The 15423-nt window shown below is 40.3% G+C and overlaps 1 protein-coding gene across 2 annotated transcripts in view; it reads left to right on the top strand.

The window, feature by feature from the left end:
* Nucleotides 1-15423, top strand: part of BRINP3 (BMP/retinoic acid inducible neural specific 3) — a 202853-nt gene that overhangs the window by 131138 nt on the left and 56292 nt on the right. For both annotated transcript variants that reach the window (XM_054384346.1, XM_054384347.1), the window contains 2 exons: nt 5565-5670; nt 7663-7899. In XM_054384346.1, the coding sequence (XP_054240321.1) occupies nt 5565-5670; nt 7663-7899 (343 nt within the window). The remainder of the gene's footprint in view (nt 1-5564; nt 5671-7662; nt 7900-15423) is intronic.

Raw genomic sequence — 15423 nt, 5'->3', positions numbered from 1 at the left:
TGAAAGTAAAACAATGTGGAAGCAATGAGTTAGGGGGCTCTTCAAATTAAGTCAGTCCTGTACTATCAGTACTGCTGCTAGAAAATGTGTTGAAAATGTTCCATGCCTGGGAGACATTGTTTTAGAGTGCTGGTAATTAAAACAAAAATGCAACTGAAAACATTCAAGCAGCTCCTGACATTGTGGGTGCTGTTGCTTGGTCTGTACCTCTTTCAGAAATGTTCATCTAGCTGGTAGCATGGAAAGTGTCAGTGCTTGGAGCATTCAGAAGATTTGATTTATTTTAATTACACACTAATTAGTGGGAGTCCTTTAATATGCTCAATGACACAAGTAGGGCAGCAGCTATTGTGTGGTAAAGGCTGAAAGAAAGGTGCTTTTGTGAAAAACTGTTGAGACTAGGGGCAAAAATAAAGGAAGCTGGAAAGAGACCCACTTTTAAATAGAAAGTAAATTTAGTTCATATTCATTTGATCAACTTTTTTAAGGTGAAATGAGCACTGGCTGCAGAACGTGCAGCAATGACAATGTGTGAGAGCACAGGCTGGAAGACAAGTCCTGAAGGTGAGGTTGGTAGGAGAATCATACAGCAGAACCCCAAGGTCTTCAGGTTTCTCTCCTATCCACACTTTTGCCCTTTCCTCTCTGCACCAGTTGTTCAGAAGAGACCTTCTTCCTTGGGTAGTCATCTATATATAATGAGTTTGTTCTAAATCATTATTTTAACGTTTAAAATATTAAAGAGGCTTGTACAAATATAAATGCAGCTGCCTGTTTGGAAGTGTCTAGCATTGTCTCCTTCTCCTTTGTGTTGGCTTAGTTATCTTCCTTAGAAACCAAATACATTTTTACAGTCTTGCCTAAGAGGATAGTCCTTTATGCAAGACCACACCACCTCTGCATGGGCATGTAGTCAGGAATATTAGCTATGTGCATTTAAAAGGATGCACCAGGAACAAAACCTCTGCAGAAAGATATTTTCCTTTTATTAGGGAAGTCTTCTATAGGCTTAGTTATCCTGGACAAAACCAAAAAATCATACTGTTTCCCAGGGTACTGCTACCCACTGATACCACAAGAATTCCACCCTGCTTAAGCACTAGGAGGTATGTTCTCAGTGCACTTATAATCGGGTCGTTATCACCATGGTTATGAGATTTAACTGACTGAAAACTGTAGGCATTTGTCTCATTAATGCTGAATGTTAGAGTTTATTTCTGGGAACTGAAAACCCTGCTGCCCAGGGAAACCTGTTCTGTGATAATCTTTGAAAACAAGGCACTTGAGAACTGGCTGCCTGGCTCACGTCAGATGGCTTCACACATATTTTGTTACTGGTTCTTAGGGGGGTTTGGTTATTAAATAACTTTGTTCTGCAGTATTTTGCTTTGCTGGTTAGTGGTTGATGTGGACTGCAGGTCTAGCTCCTACGAAACAAGCATGTGGTTGTGATGCTCTTTGCTCATACACAGTCAGTTCCTTGCATACTCTGCCTTGCCATTTTACCTTTCCTTTCCTCTACTTGGCTTATCTTTTATTGTACGCTTCTAGACACAACACTCTTCAGCTGTGATCTTTTGGACTGCACACAGTCATGCTTCTCTGCTTGGAGGATAATTAAAGAAGTGCTGCTGCCCTTCCAATTTTGTTTCTATTGTTGCTGAAACAAAAAATATCAAACCATCAGTGACTTCAGCAATGCTTGGATCAAACCAGTATTCATACTCCTGGACCTTTACATCTTTTTTTTCTTCTTTTTTTTCTTTCTTCCCCTTTGTACTCTGCTTTGTTATCAAAACAAGTTACCCCAGAATGAAATCCTTGCACTTCACCAGAAAATTTTACAGAAATGTGAGGCTTTCATTTATTAACCACTCTTTTATTTCCTTTCTAATTCACAATGCTTATTGAGTAGGATTTGTACAGAACATATGCAACTACATCCCTTTGACCTCTGATGTCCATGAAAAGTTGGAATTTGGATGATTTTTATCTGCTTTTTTTTGGGTATTAGGACTATACATCTTGATTTTCTTCTTACAATGTATTTCCTATGCAGAAGCAAAGAATGCTAGAGCAAAGGAATCGGCAAAGGAAGGCCATAGTACTTAGATCAAACAGTATGAATATATAGATTTGAGTGAAAACAAAATGTTTATTTATACAGCATTATTCTTACTATTAGAACACTATTTTGTTGCTTACTTGTAACCCTCATGAATGCATATAAGTCATTCCAAAATCTACCCACACTCAGTTCTTTGCATATCTGGAAACTTGTGTCCAGTTCTGGACCCCTCAGTTAAAGAAAGACTGTGAGGAACTACTTGAAAGAGCCCAGCAGAGAACCACAAGGATGCTGAAGGGAGTGGAACATCTCTCTGCTGAGGAAAGGCTGAGGAAACTGGGATGGATTAGCTTGGAGAAGAGAAGCCTGAGGGGTACCTTCATTCATGTTTATAAAGATGTGAAGAGCACTGCTGGAAGGATGGATCCAGGCTCTTCTCAGTGATGTCTAATGAGAGGACAAGGGGCAGGGGGTACAAGCTGGAGCAGAGAAGGTTCCATGTAAACATAAGGAAAAACTTTTTCACTACGAAGGTGACAAAGCTCTGGAACAGGCTGCCCTGAGAGGCTGTGGAGTCTCCTTCTCTGGAGATGTTCAAAACCCACCTGAATGTGTGCCTGTATGGCCCAGGTGATCCTGCTCTGGTAGGGCGGTTGGACTCAATGACCTTTCAAGGTCCCTTCCAACCACTAACATTCTGTGATTCTGTGCGACCTACAGTTTTGTTTTGAATCAGTGGCTTTATATAACCAGCCTCTAAAAGCTGAAAAAAAAAAAAAAAAGAGAATATTTAATGATGATTTTTCCTCATTGTGCCTTTTGGCACACCTAAATGCACCAAGCGCTATCAGTCCCATAACCAAAACTGTGGTTGTCTCTATCTACATCTTGCATAATTCCAATGAAGAATGAGGATTCATGAATAAAAAGGTACACAATAGTTGTGAAGCTGCTTCCTCACCTCCCTTATTTGGTGATTTCAGGAATAACAAGAAAGGAATTGTCAAACTGGCCTTACAGTTTATACATTTCATATATCTATATGAAGCTGCATTGACTTACAGACAAATGGTTTAAAAGAGTAATAACAATGATAATACAGAAACCAAATCAGCACTAAAATAAATGAATCTTTAAATAAAGAATTGCTTAGGTAAAGGTTGAGCATAATCTTTCAGAACCAGGATAAAGCTCATAACAACATTCATCTCTCTATTCTTTATTGTCTTCTGGCTCTTTATCTTATTTAATGTAGGTGACTGCTCTTGTTATTGTATAAATACTCCACTTGTTGGGTGTGGGAGAGGATTGAATCACCACAAGTATTTTCAAAATTGTCCTTCTGGCCATGTCCAAGCCCAACTTGATGCCTGTGAAAGAATCTCTGTGCTGATTCAGGGTAATTAATCATAAAACACAGTAAATCTCGCCCTGGCATAAATATTAAAGGTTGCCAAATATGTGCAGATAGGAGACACCCTGACTCCATCTTGTTTCCTTGAGGAGCAGCTGGCACTCTGCTAACAGGTCTGGCTGAAGCCAGTTCCGTGTGTCCTCTCCACGGGCTGCTGGCATTGCACAAGTTCTTCTTCTCCACTCTCAGGAACATTAGTTCAAAGTGCCAAGAGCTTGGAACACTGTGAGACTCTGTATTTGCTTTGCAAAAAAAAAAAAAAAAAAAAAAAAAAAAAAAAAAAAAAAAAAAGAAAAAGAAAGGGTGGATGAGATCTTGAAATCTCAATGTTTTCAAGGGTAGCCTGATCCAGTTGCAGACACCCACATGTGCTGCTGGTAGCACAGATTGTAAGAGAGCCAGCCAGGCAATGCAAAGCAACACGAACATTCAGGCATTCTTTTAGCAAATCTTCACATTCTTTTTGAAACTCTTTATTAAAATGGCAAGCTACCTTCTGTTTGTAAGAATTCATGTTGTCTGTTTGCATCTCGGACAAGGTGGAGGTGTGTATTTTGGAAATGAGCTCCTTTACCTTGTAATTAAGGCTTCTTCTCCAGGAATCCCAGAGCAGGATATGACACCCTGACACAATAGAAAATAGGAGTATTTTTATTAAAAACTCAATCACTGTAAATCTGGCCACAGCCTCTAGGGTGGTAACAAGAAGAGAGTTAAGTTCCAGGACAGTGGCTGGGAGCAGTTTGGAAGGGTGTGTGTTAGATGAATTGTCAGTAAAGGAGACTAGGACTATACCTCATGGGCAGTATTTCCTGCTATGGAGCCATATCACTTTTATTTCACTTTTTCTTTCTTATTTCTGCCTGGTGTTGATAAAAAACTACAAACCCATGAATTTTCTACAGCACCCAAACCAGCATTGAAAATGTGAGATCATGGTCTACCTGTCTACCCTAAAGGTTTGGTATTTTTGCTTTGACTCCATGTACAGTAAAAGAAAAAAAAGCTGAGCTCTGTTTCTGGAGATGCCTGGCTGCCCTCTGGTCATCACAGCACTGTTCTGAGAACTGCGGTGCTTCATTGTTGAGAAATTATATTAAAAACTTTTTTTTTTTTTTGGCTTAAGATAACATTTAAACAAGAATTTGGCCTTTGTATTTCTTTTGTTGACACTTCAAAATGTCTATAATATTCCATGAAGCATACAAATCATTTGTTGGGGGTTTTATATATGTATTTCCTCATGTAAGTAACTGCTTGTTGCCAAGCACAATCCTCAACTGTTAAGCTAGAACTTGACTTGTGGCAACTCTGTTTTGATAAATTTAAATGTATTTGAATTCTGTGATCATGGATTCAGTGATTACACTAGGCAGGATGTCTTGAGTTTAGAGGATGAGGTTCGGTGTTTTCTCCCTAGTAGCAGGTGATAGGAGAGGAAATGGGCTGAAATTGTGCCTAGGGAGGTTTAGGTTGGGTATTAGGAAAAATTTCTTCCCAGCAAGAGTGGTCAGACATTGGATCAGGCTGCCCAAGGAGGTGGTAAAGTCACCATCCTTGGAGGTGTTCAGGAAACATGTGGATGTCGCACTTCAGGATGTGGTTTAATGGCCATGGTGGCCGTGGGTTGATTGTTGGACTTGATACCTTAGAGGTCTTTTCCAACCAAAACAATTCTGTGATTCTAAGTCTAAACTTAGATCTTCTCTTAATGAAAATTGTCCCACTGCTGCTGTAGTTATTAACACAGCTCATAAAAGGATTTTCCTTCTGAATCCTGTTTTGCTACGCTGGAAAAGTCAATGTTTTCCCCATGATTTCGACAAGAAGTTGCCATGTGCACAAGTTTCACCAGTCTTTGTTTTTATGCACCATGTTTATTAAACTCATTCTAATTCTCATAGTTATGAAGAAATAAATTGTCTTTAAAAACATTCGTAGTTAAAATGAGCTATTTCTCCTTAATTAAGACTGAAATGAACCACCAGCTGAATTAAAGGGAAACTTTATCAAAAAAGCATCTGAACTCCTCAGTCTGTTCCAAATAACACAGCAAATGTTTTTGCATTCCTTCACCATCAGGTAACAGAGATGCGGACTGGTCCTCTTGGCTGCAGTAACTATGACAACCTAGATTCTGTCAGCTCTGTTCTGGTTCAGAGTCCTGAGAATAAGATTCAGTTGCAAGGTATGTAGGTGCAATTTCATTCATTTGTTTTGCAACAGGATGGCATTTATCACACTATTTGTTTTTCTTTCTTCTGCCTCATAAAAGGTCATTTTCCTAATTTTTTGTGTGTGTGTGCAGCGTGTCCTACACAAAGCAGAGGAAATGACAGTAACTCATTTTGCCTCTGAAATAGAAACAATTTCTGTACAAATCAGAAAATCATTTGAATAATGCTTTTCATTTTTTTACAGCCCTATTTAGCAACCGCTCACACACCTTTTAAACAGCCCAAATTCCCACAGATTCCACCCAGTGGGGAGTGGTATTTTGTGTGTTTAGTTTGTCTTGCCATAGTGGGCAGTGACGTGTTTCTCATGTGACTCTCCTGCTGAAACAAATGGAGCCACTGCAGGACCAGCACAGAGGTTTTCAAAGACTCTAAATAGCAGAGTCCAAAGTCTCCTTTTGGGGCTTTCTTAAAAACTTGGAAGATTAAAAATTCAATTGTTGGAAAAATAATAGTAATTGTATAAAAGAAAAGATAGAGAGAAAGAAAAAGAGAGAGAGGAGGAGAAGGAGAAGAAAGAGACGGAAAGGAAAGAGAAGATGAAGGAGGAGAAGGCGAAGGAGGAAGGGAAGGGGGAGGAGAAAGAGGAGGAGGGGAAGGAGAAGGAGAAGGAGAAGGAGAAGGAGAAGGAGAAGGAGAAGGAGAAGGAGAAGGAGAAGAAGGAGAAGGAGAAGGAGAAGGAGAAGGAGAAGGAGAAGGAGAAGGAGAAGGAGAAGGAGAAGGAGAAGGAGAAGGAGAAGGAGAAGGAGGAGAAGGAGAAGGAGGAGAAGGAGAAGGAGAAGGAGAAGGAGAAGGAGAAGGAGAAGGAGAAGGAGAAGGAGGAGAGGAAAAGGAAAAGTCAAAGGAGAAGGAAAAGGAAAAGGAAAAAGAAAAGGAAAAGGAAAAGGAAAAGGAAAAGTAGATGCATCTCTCTGCCTGCATATTAGGTAGATAAACATTTTAAAGTCATTCTCCAGGGTATTAGGCCATTAGTAATTGCTTTTTTTCAGTTACACAAATGTAGCATGAACAACTTATCTTTATTACTATGAAAACAGACCGAATTCACTGTGGTGTATGTACTTCTGCACACCTGTGTATATAAAATGAGGGAAGAATACAGGTGTTAATTTGCAGTTATAGGTATCAATATAGGTATTGCATAAATCCATTGGACACACAGTTTGCAGTTTTTGACTATTAAGAATGGCTGCCAAGGAAAGATTATCTTCCTGTTTAAAATATCCATGTGCTTTCTTTTCCCTTTTTCCTTTCCACCTCCCCAGTATAGGAATTACACTTTTCTAAAATTTCCTCCAACCCAGTTGTCTGCATTCCTCTTAGTTTGTCTCTACAGTGCCATGAAGACATATTCAGAGTTATTTAGGCAAGTTTTATCTTGTGTCAGAGGCAATGTGGCAAACAAGTCCAATACAGAGTGACAATGTTTATCTTCACACCTCGTTTCCTGATCATGCTGTCTCTTTACTCTGTCTTTCAGGGCTGCTTTCCCTTCATCAGCACTGTCAAAATTTACATTAGCTGATAGCACCAAGATCATAATTTAGCTGCATACTTCCCTACTGCAAAGCTCTTATTGAGGCTGTTCCTTCATCAGTCCTTCATCAGCAGAAGTTCATGTAATCCTTTCTTTCTGTTTTTGACAGTCTCTCTAGAAATAAATGACACCAGTAAATGCTCTATCTGGGCAGCACAAGTTAGTGGTTAGTGGAGTGGATGTTCCATACTGAAAAGGAAACGTGAGGAACATCTCCAAACCTAATTTTTTTAGGAAAGGAAATATATGACATAGTGAAAATGCTAGTCCTGTGTTAATTGTCCTTAAAAAAAGCCATATAATGTCCTTTTGCATTAATCTTTGTTTGTTTGTTAGGCAGGTTGTGGAAACTACTTGGTTTGAGTATTCCTTTTGCATTTAATGCCATAATCCTTGATACCTTCAGGTCTCCAGGTCATCCTGCCTGAGTATCTGCAAGAACACTTTGTCCAGGCTGCTCTGAGCTACATTGCCTGCAATTCAGAGGGGGAATTCATTTGCAAGGACAATGACTGCTGGTGTCAGTGTGGTCCAAAATTCCCAGAGTGCAACTGTCCCTACATGGACATTCAAGCCATGGAAGAAAACCTGCTCCGCATAAGTGAGACTTGGAATGCCTACAACAGTGAATTTGAAGAATCAGGTGAGATGGTTTGTAACATTTTTGTCTGCTTGGTTGTATCTCACAGAAAGTATTTGTCCAACAGGCTCCATCCGAAGTCTCTGGAACAATTCACACATCTGAAGCTAAACTTAATTAAAATCCTGGACCTGATTCTTAATTATTATAACTTTCTGCTAGTAAGCGTTGTCTTCACCTCATGATGGTCAGCAGGCAGTACAATTCCATTAGTACTTAGGCAGCTGTATCTGTGTATTCATCTACTTTTTGGAGACCAGTGCTGTAAGGAATTGGTCCCTGTTAGAGCAGGAAAGTGTACTGAGGAGGCAGAAAGCAGAACAAAGGATGGACAAAGTCAAGTTACACACTTTAATTGATATTCTGCACTTTTGTTTTATAATGTAGCTGAAACAGCTGCTTCATTTCACATCCAGTTTGCAGTGTCAGGGCAGAGATTCTCCTTCCCCTTAATCTTATCCCTCCAATGACACCATGAAGTGTACCCAGCCCTTGATTTACCAGGTAGTTAATCCTTCATCCCATCACAGTTGGTAACTTACTTCTTTATATGATTTCTTTTCAAACTGAAATTAACCATATTGCCTCTACAACACATTTGTGCCACATTAGTTTTCTTTAAGACATTGAGGGTTTTTTCATCCATCATTTCATTCTTCCTGAACATCAGAACTTCTAGTCCCATAGAGAATGGGAACTGCAGGTAAAATCAGTTTCTGAACAACTGTTCTCACAACTCATTTTCTCAGTGATATCAGTAACAGATGTCTAGCCAGATGGTGAGAAAAGTAAGGAGAGCTCAGTGGACCTGGGACAAATCACTGTGAAGGAAAAAAAAAAGAAAGAAAGAAATGAGGGTGATAAGGAAGAAACAGAAAAAAGAAAAAAACAGTTTTAATCATGTGGGAGAGAAAGAGAGTCAGTAGAAGAAAGAGGGAAGAAGATTATCCAATGGTCATAGGAAAAATTGCAGGGAGAATAAGAAATATCAGTAAAATACTTCAGTGTGACAGGACGATGCATACACTAATTTTTTATATCTGTTGCTTGAAAGCAGTCGTGAGAAGGACTTTCAGGGTGTCAGTTGATGACAAACTCACCATGAGCTGTCAATGGTCACTGGCAGCCCAAAGGCCAACCATGTCCTGGGCTGCATCCAAAGCAGGACAGAGAGGGGATTGTGCCTCTCTTCTCTGCTCTGGTGAGACCCCACCTGGAGTGCTGAGTCCAGTTCTAGGGGACCCAGTACTGAAGGGACATGGAACTGTCGTAGCAAGTCCAGAGGAGGCCACAGAGATGATCAGAGGGCTGCAGAGGAGTGAATGAACCATTTCCATCCCTGACACCATGAACTCCAGATTCAATTAAACTTAAATATTCATTTTCTAACTTTTCTCCCTTCTGAACCCTTCTTACCTTACATATGACAAAACAGTCCTCTGAAAACCCACAAATGAATTTTGTCTCCTCAGGTAGACCTGTTTATCTTACTGGGTTCACATGAGGTCATAGACATTATCTGCAGGCTGAATTCAGCCTAAAGAGGAAGAAGTAAATATTCTGTTTAACGTGGCTTGTTTGCTGTCGCTGTCTTATCTCCTTCTGTCTACTCAAGATAAAACTACTGAGGAACAGAATAATTTTTTTTTCAAGAAAAAAATGGCAGGCCTTCAGTGCCCAAATCCCATTTGAAATCAATGAGTAGCTAAATTTAGTTTCTGTCTTTGAAAATTTTCTCCATCTGAATTACCTAAAATAAAGGGGGAAAAAAATAGCAACAGGATGGTTTTCTCTACAGCCTGCTGCTCTTTTCCAAAATAGGCAGCATATGATATTGTTTTACCTTCTAAATCATGAGATGCAAGATAAAAATGTGTGTGTGTAGTTAAAAGTCCAAGGTCCTGACCACTACCAACTGTAAAATGTTACTAATTTAGTATGGCCACTCTCTGCATACATGTCCAACCGCAACGAGTAATCCTGTTAGATGAATGCAACACTGGGTGAAATGAGAGTAGGTATCACATCAGGAATCTCATGAAATTCAAGAAGTTCAAAGTCCTGCACCTGTGGAGTCCTGCACTAGGCACCAGGATGTGTTGGAGGACACCGAACTGGAAAGCAGCTTGGGAAAAAAGGACCTGGGGGCCCTGGTGGACACCAGGTTGGCTATGAACCAGCAGCATGCCCTTACAGCAAAGGCTGATGGTATCCCGGGCTGCGTTAGGTGGATGGTTGTTGGCAGGTTTGAGTGAGAGGATCCATCTCCTCTCCCCAGCACTGGTGAAGCCACACTCTGTCCCATCAGGTCTGCTCAGTACAAGAGAGACAGTGTCATACCAGAGAGAGTCTCTAAAGATGATGAAGTGATAAGGAAAGCTCAGCTTGAGGAAAAGAAAGCTCAAGGGGGTCTTATTTGTGTAGATAAACACCTGAAGGGAGAATGTGAAGAAGATGGAGCCAGGCTCTTTTTTCAAGAGTGCCCAGTGATAGAACTAGAGGCAATGGGCACAAGCTGAAACACAGGAGGTTCCCTCTGAATGTCAGAAAAGACTTCTTCACTGTGACTGAGCACTGACACAGGTTGCCCTAAGGAGGTTGTGGAGTCTTCCTCCTTGGAGATATTAAAAAATTGACTGGCCATGGTCCTAGGCAACTGGGTCTAGGTGGTCTTGCTTGAGCAATGGTTTGGACTAGAGGTCTTTTCCCACCTCAACCATTCTGTTACTCTGAGATCAAAGAATTTTCCTGATTTTCACATAGGAAGAACTTTGGTCTGCAGTTCTAGTAGTCCAGCAGTGGCAATTCTCTTTTGAACAACTGTAGTTACTATAGACTAGAAAACCAAACATATTCCAGTTCAGAATGTGTCATTTGTCTGTGTCCACAGACTTCATTTCACTCAGGCTGTTCTGGCACTTTTAAACTACTTGAATCTCATTTTGGAAGACATAGAGCTGTGTATTATTTATCTCAGTAAATTTGGCTGCCTTCTTCATCTCCCTAGCTGCCCTCCAGCAGTACATACTTGATCACTATTAGCTCAATGGGCTTCATATAACCTCTTAATACCAGGGTATGTACCAAGTTCTCAAAGAAATTACAAGAGCTACTTCAATTATTTACTCCGAACCATCTGTTTATTCTTTATCATATCTTGTGGCCTCCAGACTCAGCTACTACCCTTGCAAATAAGCAGATGTTTCCTTATCAAAAATCCATACTAAAGCTGTTCAGCCTTTATTAACAGATTTCATTAGTTTCTCGAGGTCTTTGGCTGAACTAATGTGTAAGCAAAATTACCTCTGAGAACATCAGTTCAAGAAGTTGTGTTCTTATCATCTAACACGTGGCCTAGGAATCAAGCAGTGTTCCATTTACCTTTCTTAATGTGCATGGAGCCAGCTTTTCATAGGACTGTGTAGCCTGAAAGGACAAAGTAGATAATCTAATCTCTAGGTAATCACAAACCATTTAGTTTCACTGAGATTCCAGAATATGGAGTCATCATAGAATCATGGAATGGTTTGGACTGGAAGGGACCTTAAAGATCATCTATTTCCAACCCCCCTGGCCATGGGCAGGGACACCTTCTGCTAGACTATGTTGCTCAAGGCCTCATCTAAACTGTCCTTGAACACTTCCAGGGAGGGAGCATCCACAACTTCCCTGGAAGTGTTCAAGGCCACCTATGTTAGTTGGATTAAATCACTGCAAACTTCACTAATACACCTGTAACTCTCCCCACCTTGTCAATGTGTTGTTCTTCTAATAGTTCCAATTTTCCTGTATCCCTTCTGCCTCTAGCTCTAGGAGCAGGGACTTGTCCAGCTCTGCCTCCTACCTCCTCTTCTCAATAAACCTTATCTTTCCATTTCAGGAAAAGGTTTTGACCTCACTTCTCAAGCACTAATTGGTTTCACACAGCAAAGAGTATCAAAAGATCCCTTGAAAAAGATATTACATTTTTGAAGTAGGTAGGACTTGTGGTTGCAGCAGTATTGAAGATGGTGTCAGCAGTGTAGAGGTGAATTGGAGGCCTGTAGTTTGTGGTGTTCCCTAGGGGTCAGGGCTAGGTCCAGTCTTGTTCAACATCATCATCAATGACCTGGATGAAGGGATGGAGTGGAGCCTCAACAAGTCGGATGGTGAAACCAAACTGGGAGGAATGGATGACACCCCCTCAGGCTGTGCTATCATTCAGCAAGACTTGGACAGGCTAGAGAGTTGGGCAGAGGGAACCTCATGAAGTTCAACAAGAATAAGTGTAGAGTCCTGCCCCTGGGAAGGAACAGCCCAGGCACCAGAACAGATTAGGGACTGACACACTGGGAAGCAGCTCTGTGGAGAAAGACCTGGCAGTGCTGGTGGACAAGAAGTTCACCATGAGCCACCAATGTGCTCTTGCAACTAAGGAGGCCAATGGTATCATAGAGTTCATTAAGAAGAATGTGACCAGCAGGTTGCAGGAGATTCTCCCCCTTCCTCTACACTGCCCTTTTGAGGCCACATCTGGAGTACAAGTTTTCCCATTTCAAGAGATACAGGGAACTGTAGGAGACTCCAGCTGAGGCCTTCAACAGTGCAGAGTGTACTGGAGCATCTGTTTTATGAGGAAAGGCTGAGACACCTGGGGCTGTTTAGTCTATAGAAGAGCAGCCTGAGAGGGGATATGGTCAATGCTCAGCAAGAGCTAAAGGGTGGGGGGCCAGAGTCTTGTCAGTGGACAGCAGTAACAGGACAAGGGGCAACAGGCAAAAAGTAGAATGTGGGTTGTACAGTTACAGAATCACAGAATCAACCAGAGTGGAAGAGGATCCCAAGATTCTTTGCTGTGAGGATGCTGGAGCCCTGGAGCAGGCTGCCCAGAGAGATGTGGAGTCTGCTCCTCTGGAGAGCTTCCAAACCCACCTGTCCATTGTGATCCTGGGCAAGCTGCTGTGGGTGACCCTGTTTTAGCAGGGGGTTGGACTGAATGATCTCCAGCTGTCCCTTCCAATCCCCACCAGTCAGTGATACTGTGATTCCATGTGTGTGAACATGTTGTCTTGTTACACTTCACTGAGAGTGAAAGTTTTTTGGGAGTGGCTTGGTAAGACATAATGTTCAAATGAGCAAATTCCAATGTACAACTCATCTGATGACTAACAGTTTAGCTTTTTACAGACATTATGACCCACTGCCATGAAACAGATGAGCATGAAGACTCATAACACAAGGGCATGAAGACCCCTAAAGAATCCACTGACTGGATTCTGACAGCAAGGATCAGAATATGATCATTTAGTGTCTGTACCATAGTCCTGTTGTGCTTGGCTGCTGAGTGCCTTTGGAAATCTGGCCACTTCATTTAAACAATTAAAATGACAGCAATTTTCTTTTAAAGTCATCTGCTCAGTGACATCTAAAAGAAATTTGTAGCAGCCCATGTGGCAATTTAATCTAATTTTTCTAAATTAAAAAGGCTATTAAAATAAATAAGGACATGGATGACAGGGTTGTTCAAACAATAGAAGGTAGCAAACCCACATTTTCATAATTTCTTTTTTTTTTTATTATTGCTTGTGTTTATGAGACCTCCTGGAAACATGAAAGTGAAATCTTCCATCCAAGCATTTATTTTTGCATAGCACACACACACAGTGGCAGTTTGCTGTCTTGTCTTTGCATCTTTGCATCTTTCCCAAGTGCTGAGCAGTTGAATTATTTTTTTTCCCCCTTGAAGGAAACTAAATCTCTTTTAGAATATTTCCTTGAAGACCATGGGATGAGGAGAAGCGCAACAAATATTATGAGGGCTATTTTTGAAGTGGCTTTGAAATGGGAAAGTTAATGTTTCAAACATTTAATTTAAACACATAAAACTGTGGAAGGAAATATCGTGCCTACAACAGATTGGACAGAAATTTTGCTGTCACAGTTGAGCTTAAAGGTGACTCAGTGAAGCACTGAAATATGTGCTTATTTTAATCATTTGTAGTCTATTAACTTCCTAGATTTGACTTATGTACTTAAATGTTCAGCACCAGCTTAAATAGGTCAGAGCCAGAGCCATGGAGGATCTTGCAAAGCTTGGCCCACTGCACACAAAAGCTGTTTATGTTACTAGACATGAGGCTTCACAGGCATGATTAAATACCAAAAGCCAGTCTGTAACTTTTTTGGAATATATCCTTCTCCAGCTTTAAAAGACAACCTTCTCAGAATGTAGAGCTTGTTTTTTTTTTCAATCACTTCTGCATCTGCTTTACAGAGATATTTCAAAAGGTAAATTTCAGTATCATGGAAAGTGCAAGTCGTATAAGCACAGCCAAAAGAAATTGATAATAACTTGCACATTAATATTTGCTGAAACTATTTTTCATTGTGCATCCACCCTCCATCATGGCTTTGGTTGCAAAGTGCTAGCTGAAGTGAATTGCTGTTGCAAGCTGTTTTCTTCTTAAAACCCTGGATTCACTGGATTTGGATTTCATGTCTAATGCATTTCATAATTCCCTAATAACTCCAGGATGTCTTGGTATTGAGCATTGGTTACCCTTTACATGGACAGACTTAAAATCATCTGAAAACATCCACAGTTTTGAAAGGTTCACCTAAAAATGAGATCTGAATCCTCACTCAATGTACAGAACTCCACAGAAAGTTATCCAAGTTTTCTTGTTTGCATCAGCACAGATTGCTTTGGGACTTCAGACTCCTGCTTCCTCAGCTCAATTATACTTTTCCAGTTCTTTATAATGACTGAATTAATGATGTTCCCAAAATCCCTTGTATAAAAGAATTGGATTTAAAGGGTTGAAGAAAGCAGGTTCTAAAAGAAATGATGATAAGCTTATTACTGAATTAAATATCGGTACTACTGAAGATGAGGAGGTTCAGGCATCCCCTTTTTTTTTTTTTTTTGAGGGGGCTAGCAATCACATCTTATATAATTACTTTTATGTAAAATCTGCAGAAAGTAATAGGAGAGATCATGCCCAGCATTCCATAATCTTCAGTGAGATTTAGAGAATTATCCTTTTAATAGTGTCATGATTTATTTCTCCATCTTCAATATTGCAAAGTGTGGAAAACCACCATATTTTGGTGATGCCCTTTCAGAACTGTCTCCCTTCTCCTTCAGTTCATATTTTCCCACAGGAAGTATGAGCAGACTGCAAAATGTCAACTTTGAAACAAGAAAGCCTCTTTCCACTAAGAACATCTACTTCCCAGATCTGCAAATCTGTTTTATTTAAACCAAACTCAAAGCTGGTCTTGGAAAAAAAAAAGAAGAATTAGTGTTCTCTCATTCTTGACATTGATCAAGACAATCAGTTGAAGCTCATATGCACACTTGGATAATAATAATAATTTAAAAAGTAAAGAAATTGAAATAGGTTCTTCAGTGTTGAGATGTTTGCTTGACAGAACATTTTATGATAAGAACTGATGACAAATCCAAGTCATCAAGATCAATCATGAATTGCAGCAGAAAGACACAGAAAACCTGGGGGAAAGAATTTTACATCATCACATAAGGGC

The sequence above is a fragment of the Indicator indicator genome, chromosome 10, assembly GCF_027791375.1.
Source record: "Indicator indicator isolate 239-I01 chromosome 10, UM_Iind_1.1, whole genome shotgun sequence".
NCBI classification, from domain to species: domain Eukaryota; kingdom Metazoa; phylum Chordata; class Aves; order Piciformes; family Indicatoridae; genus Indicator; species Indicator indicator.
Note: the sequence above shows the minus strand (reverse complement) of the source record. Positions and strands in the feature narration are given on the sequence as shown.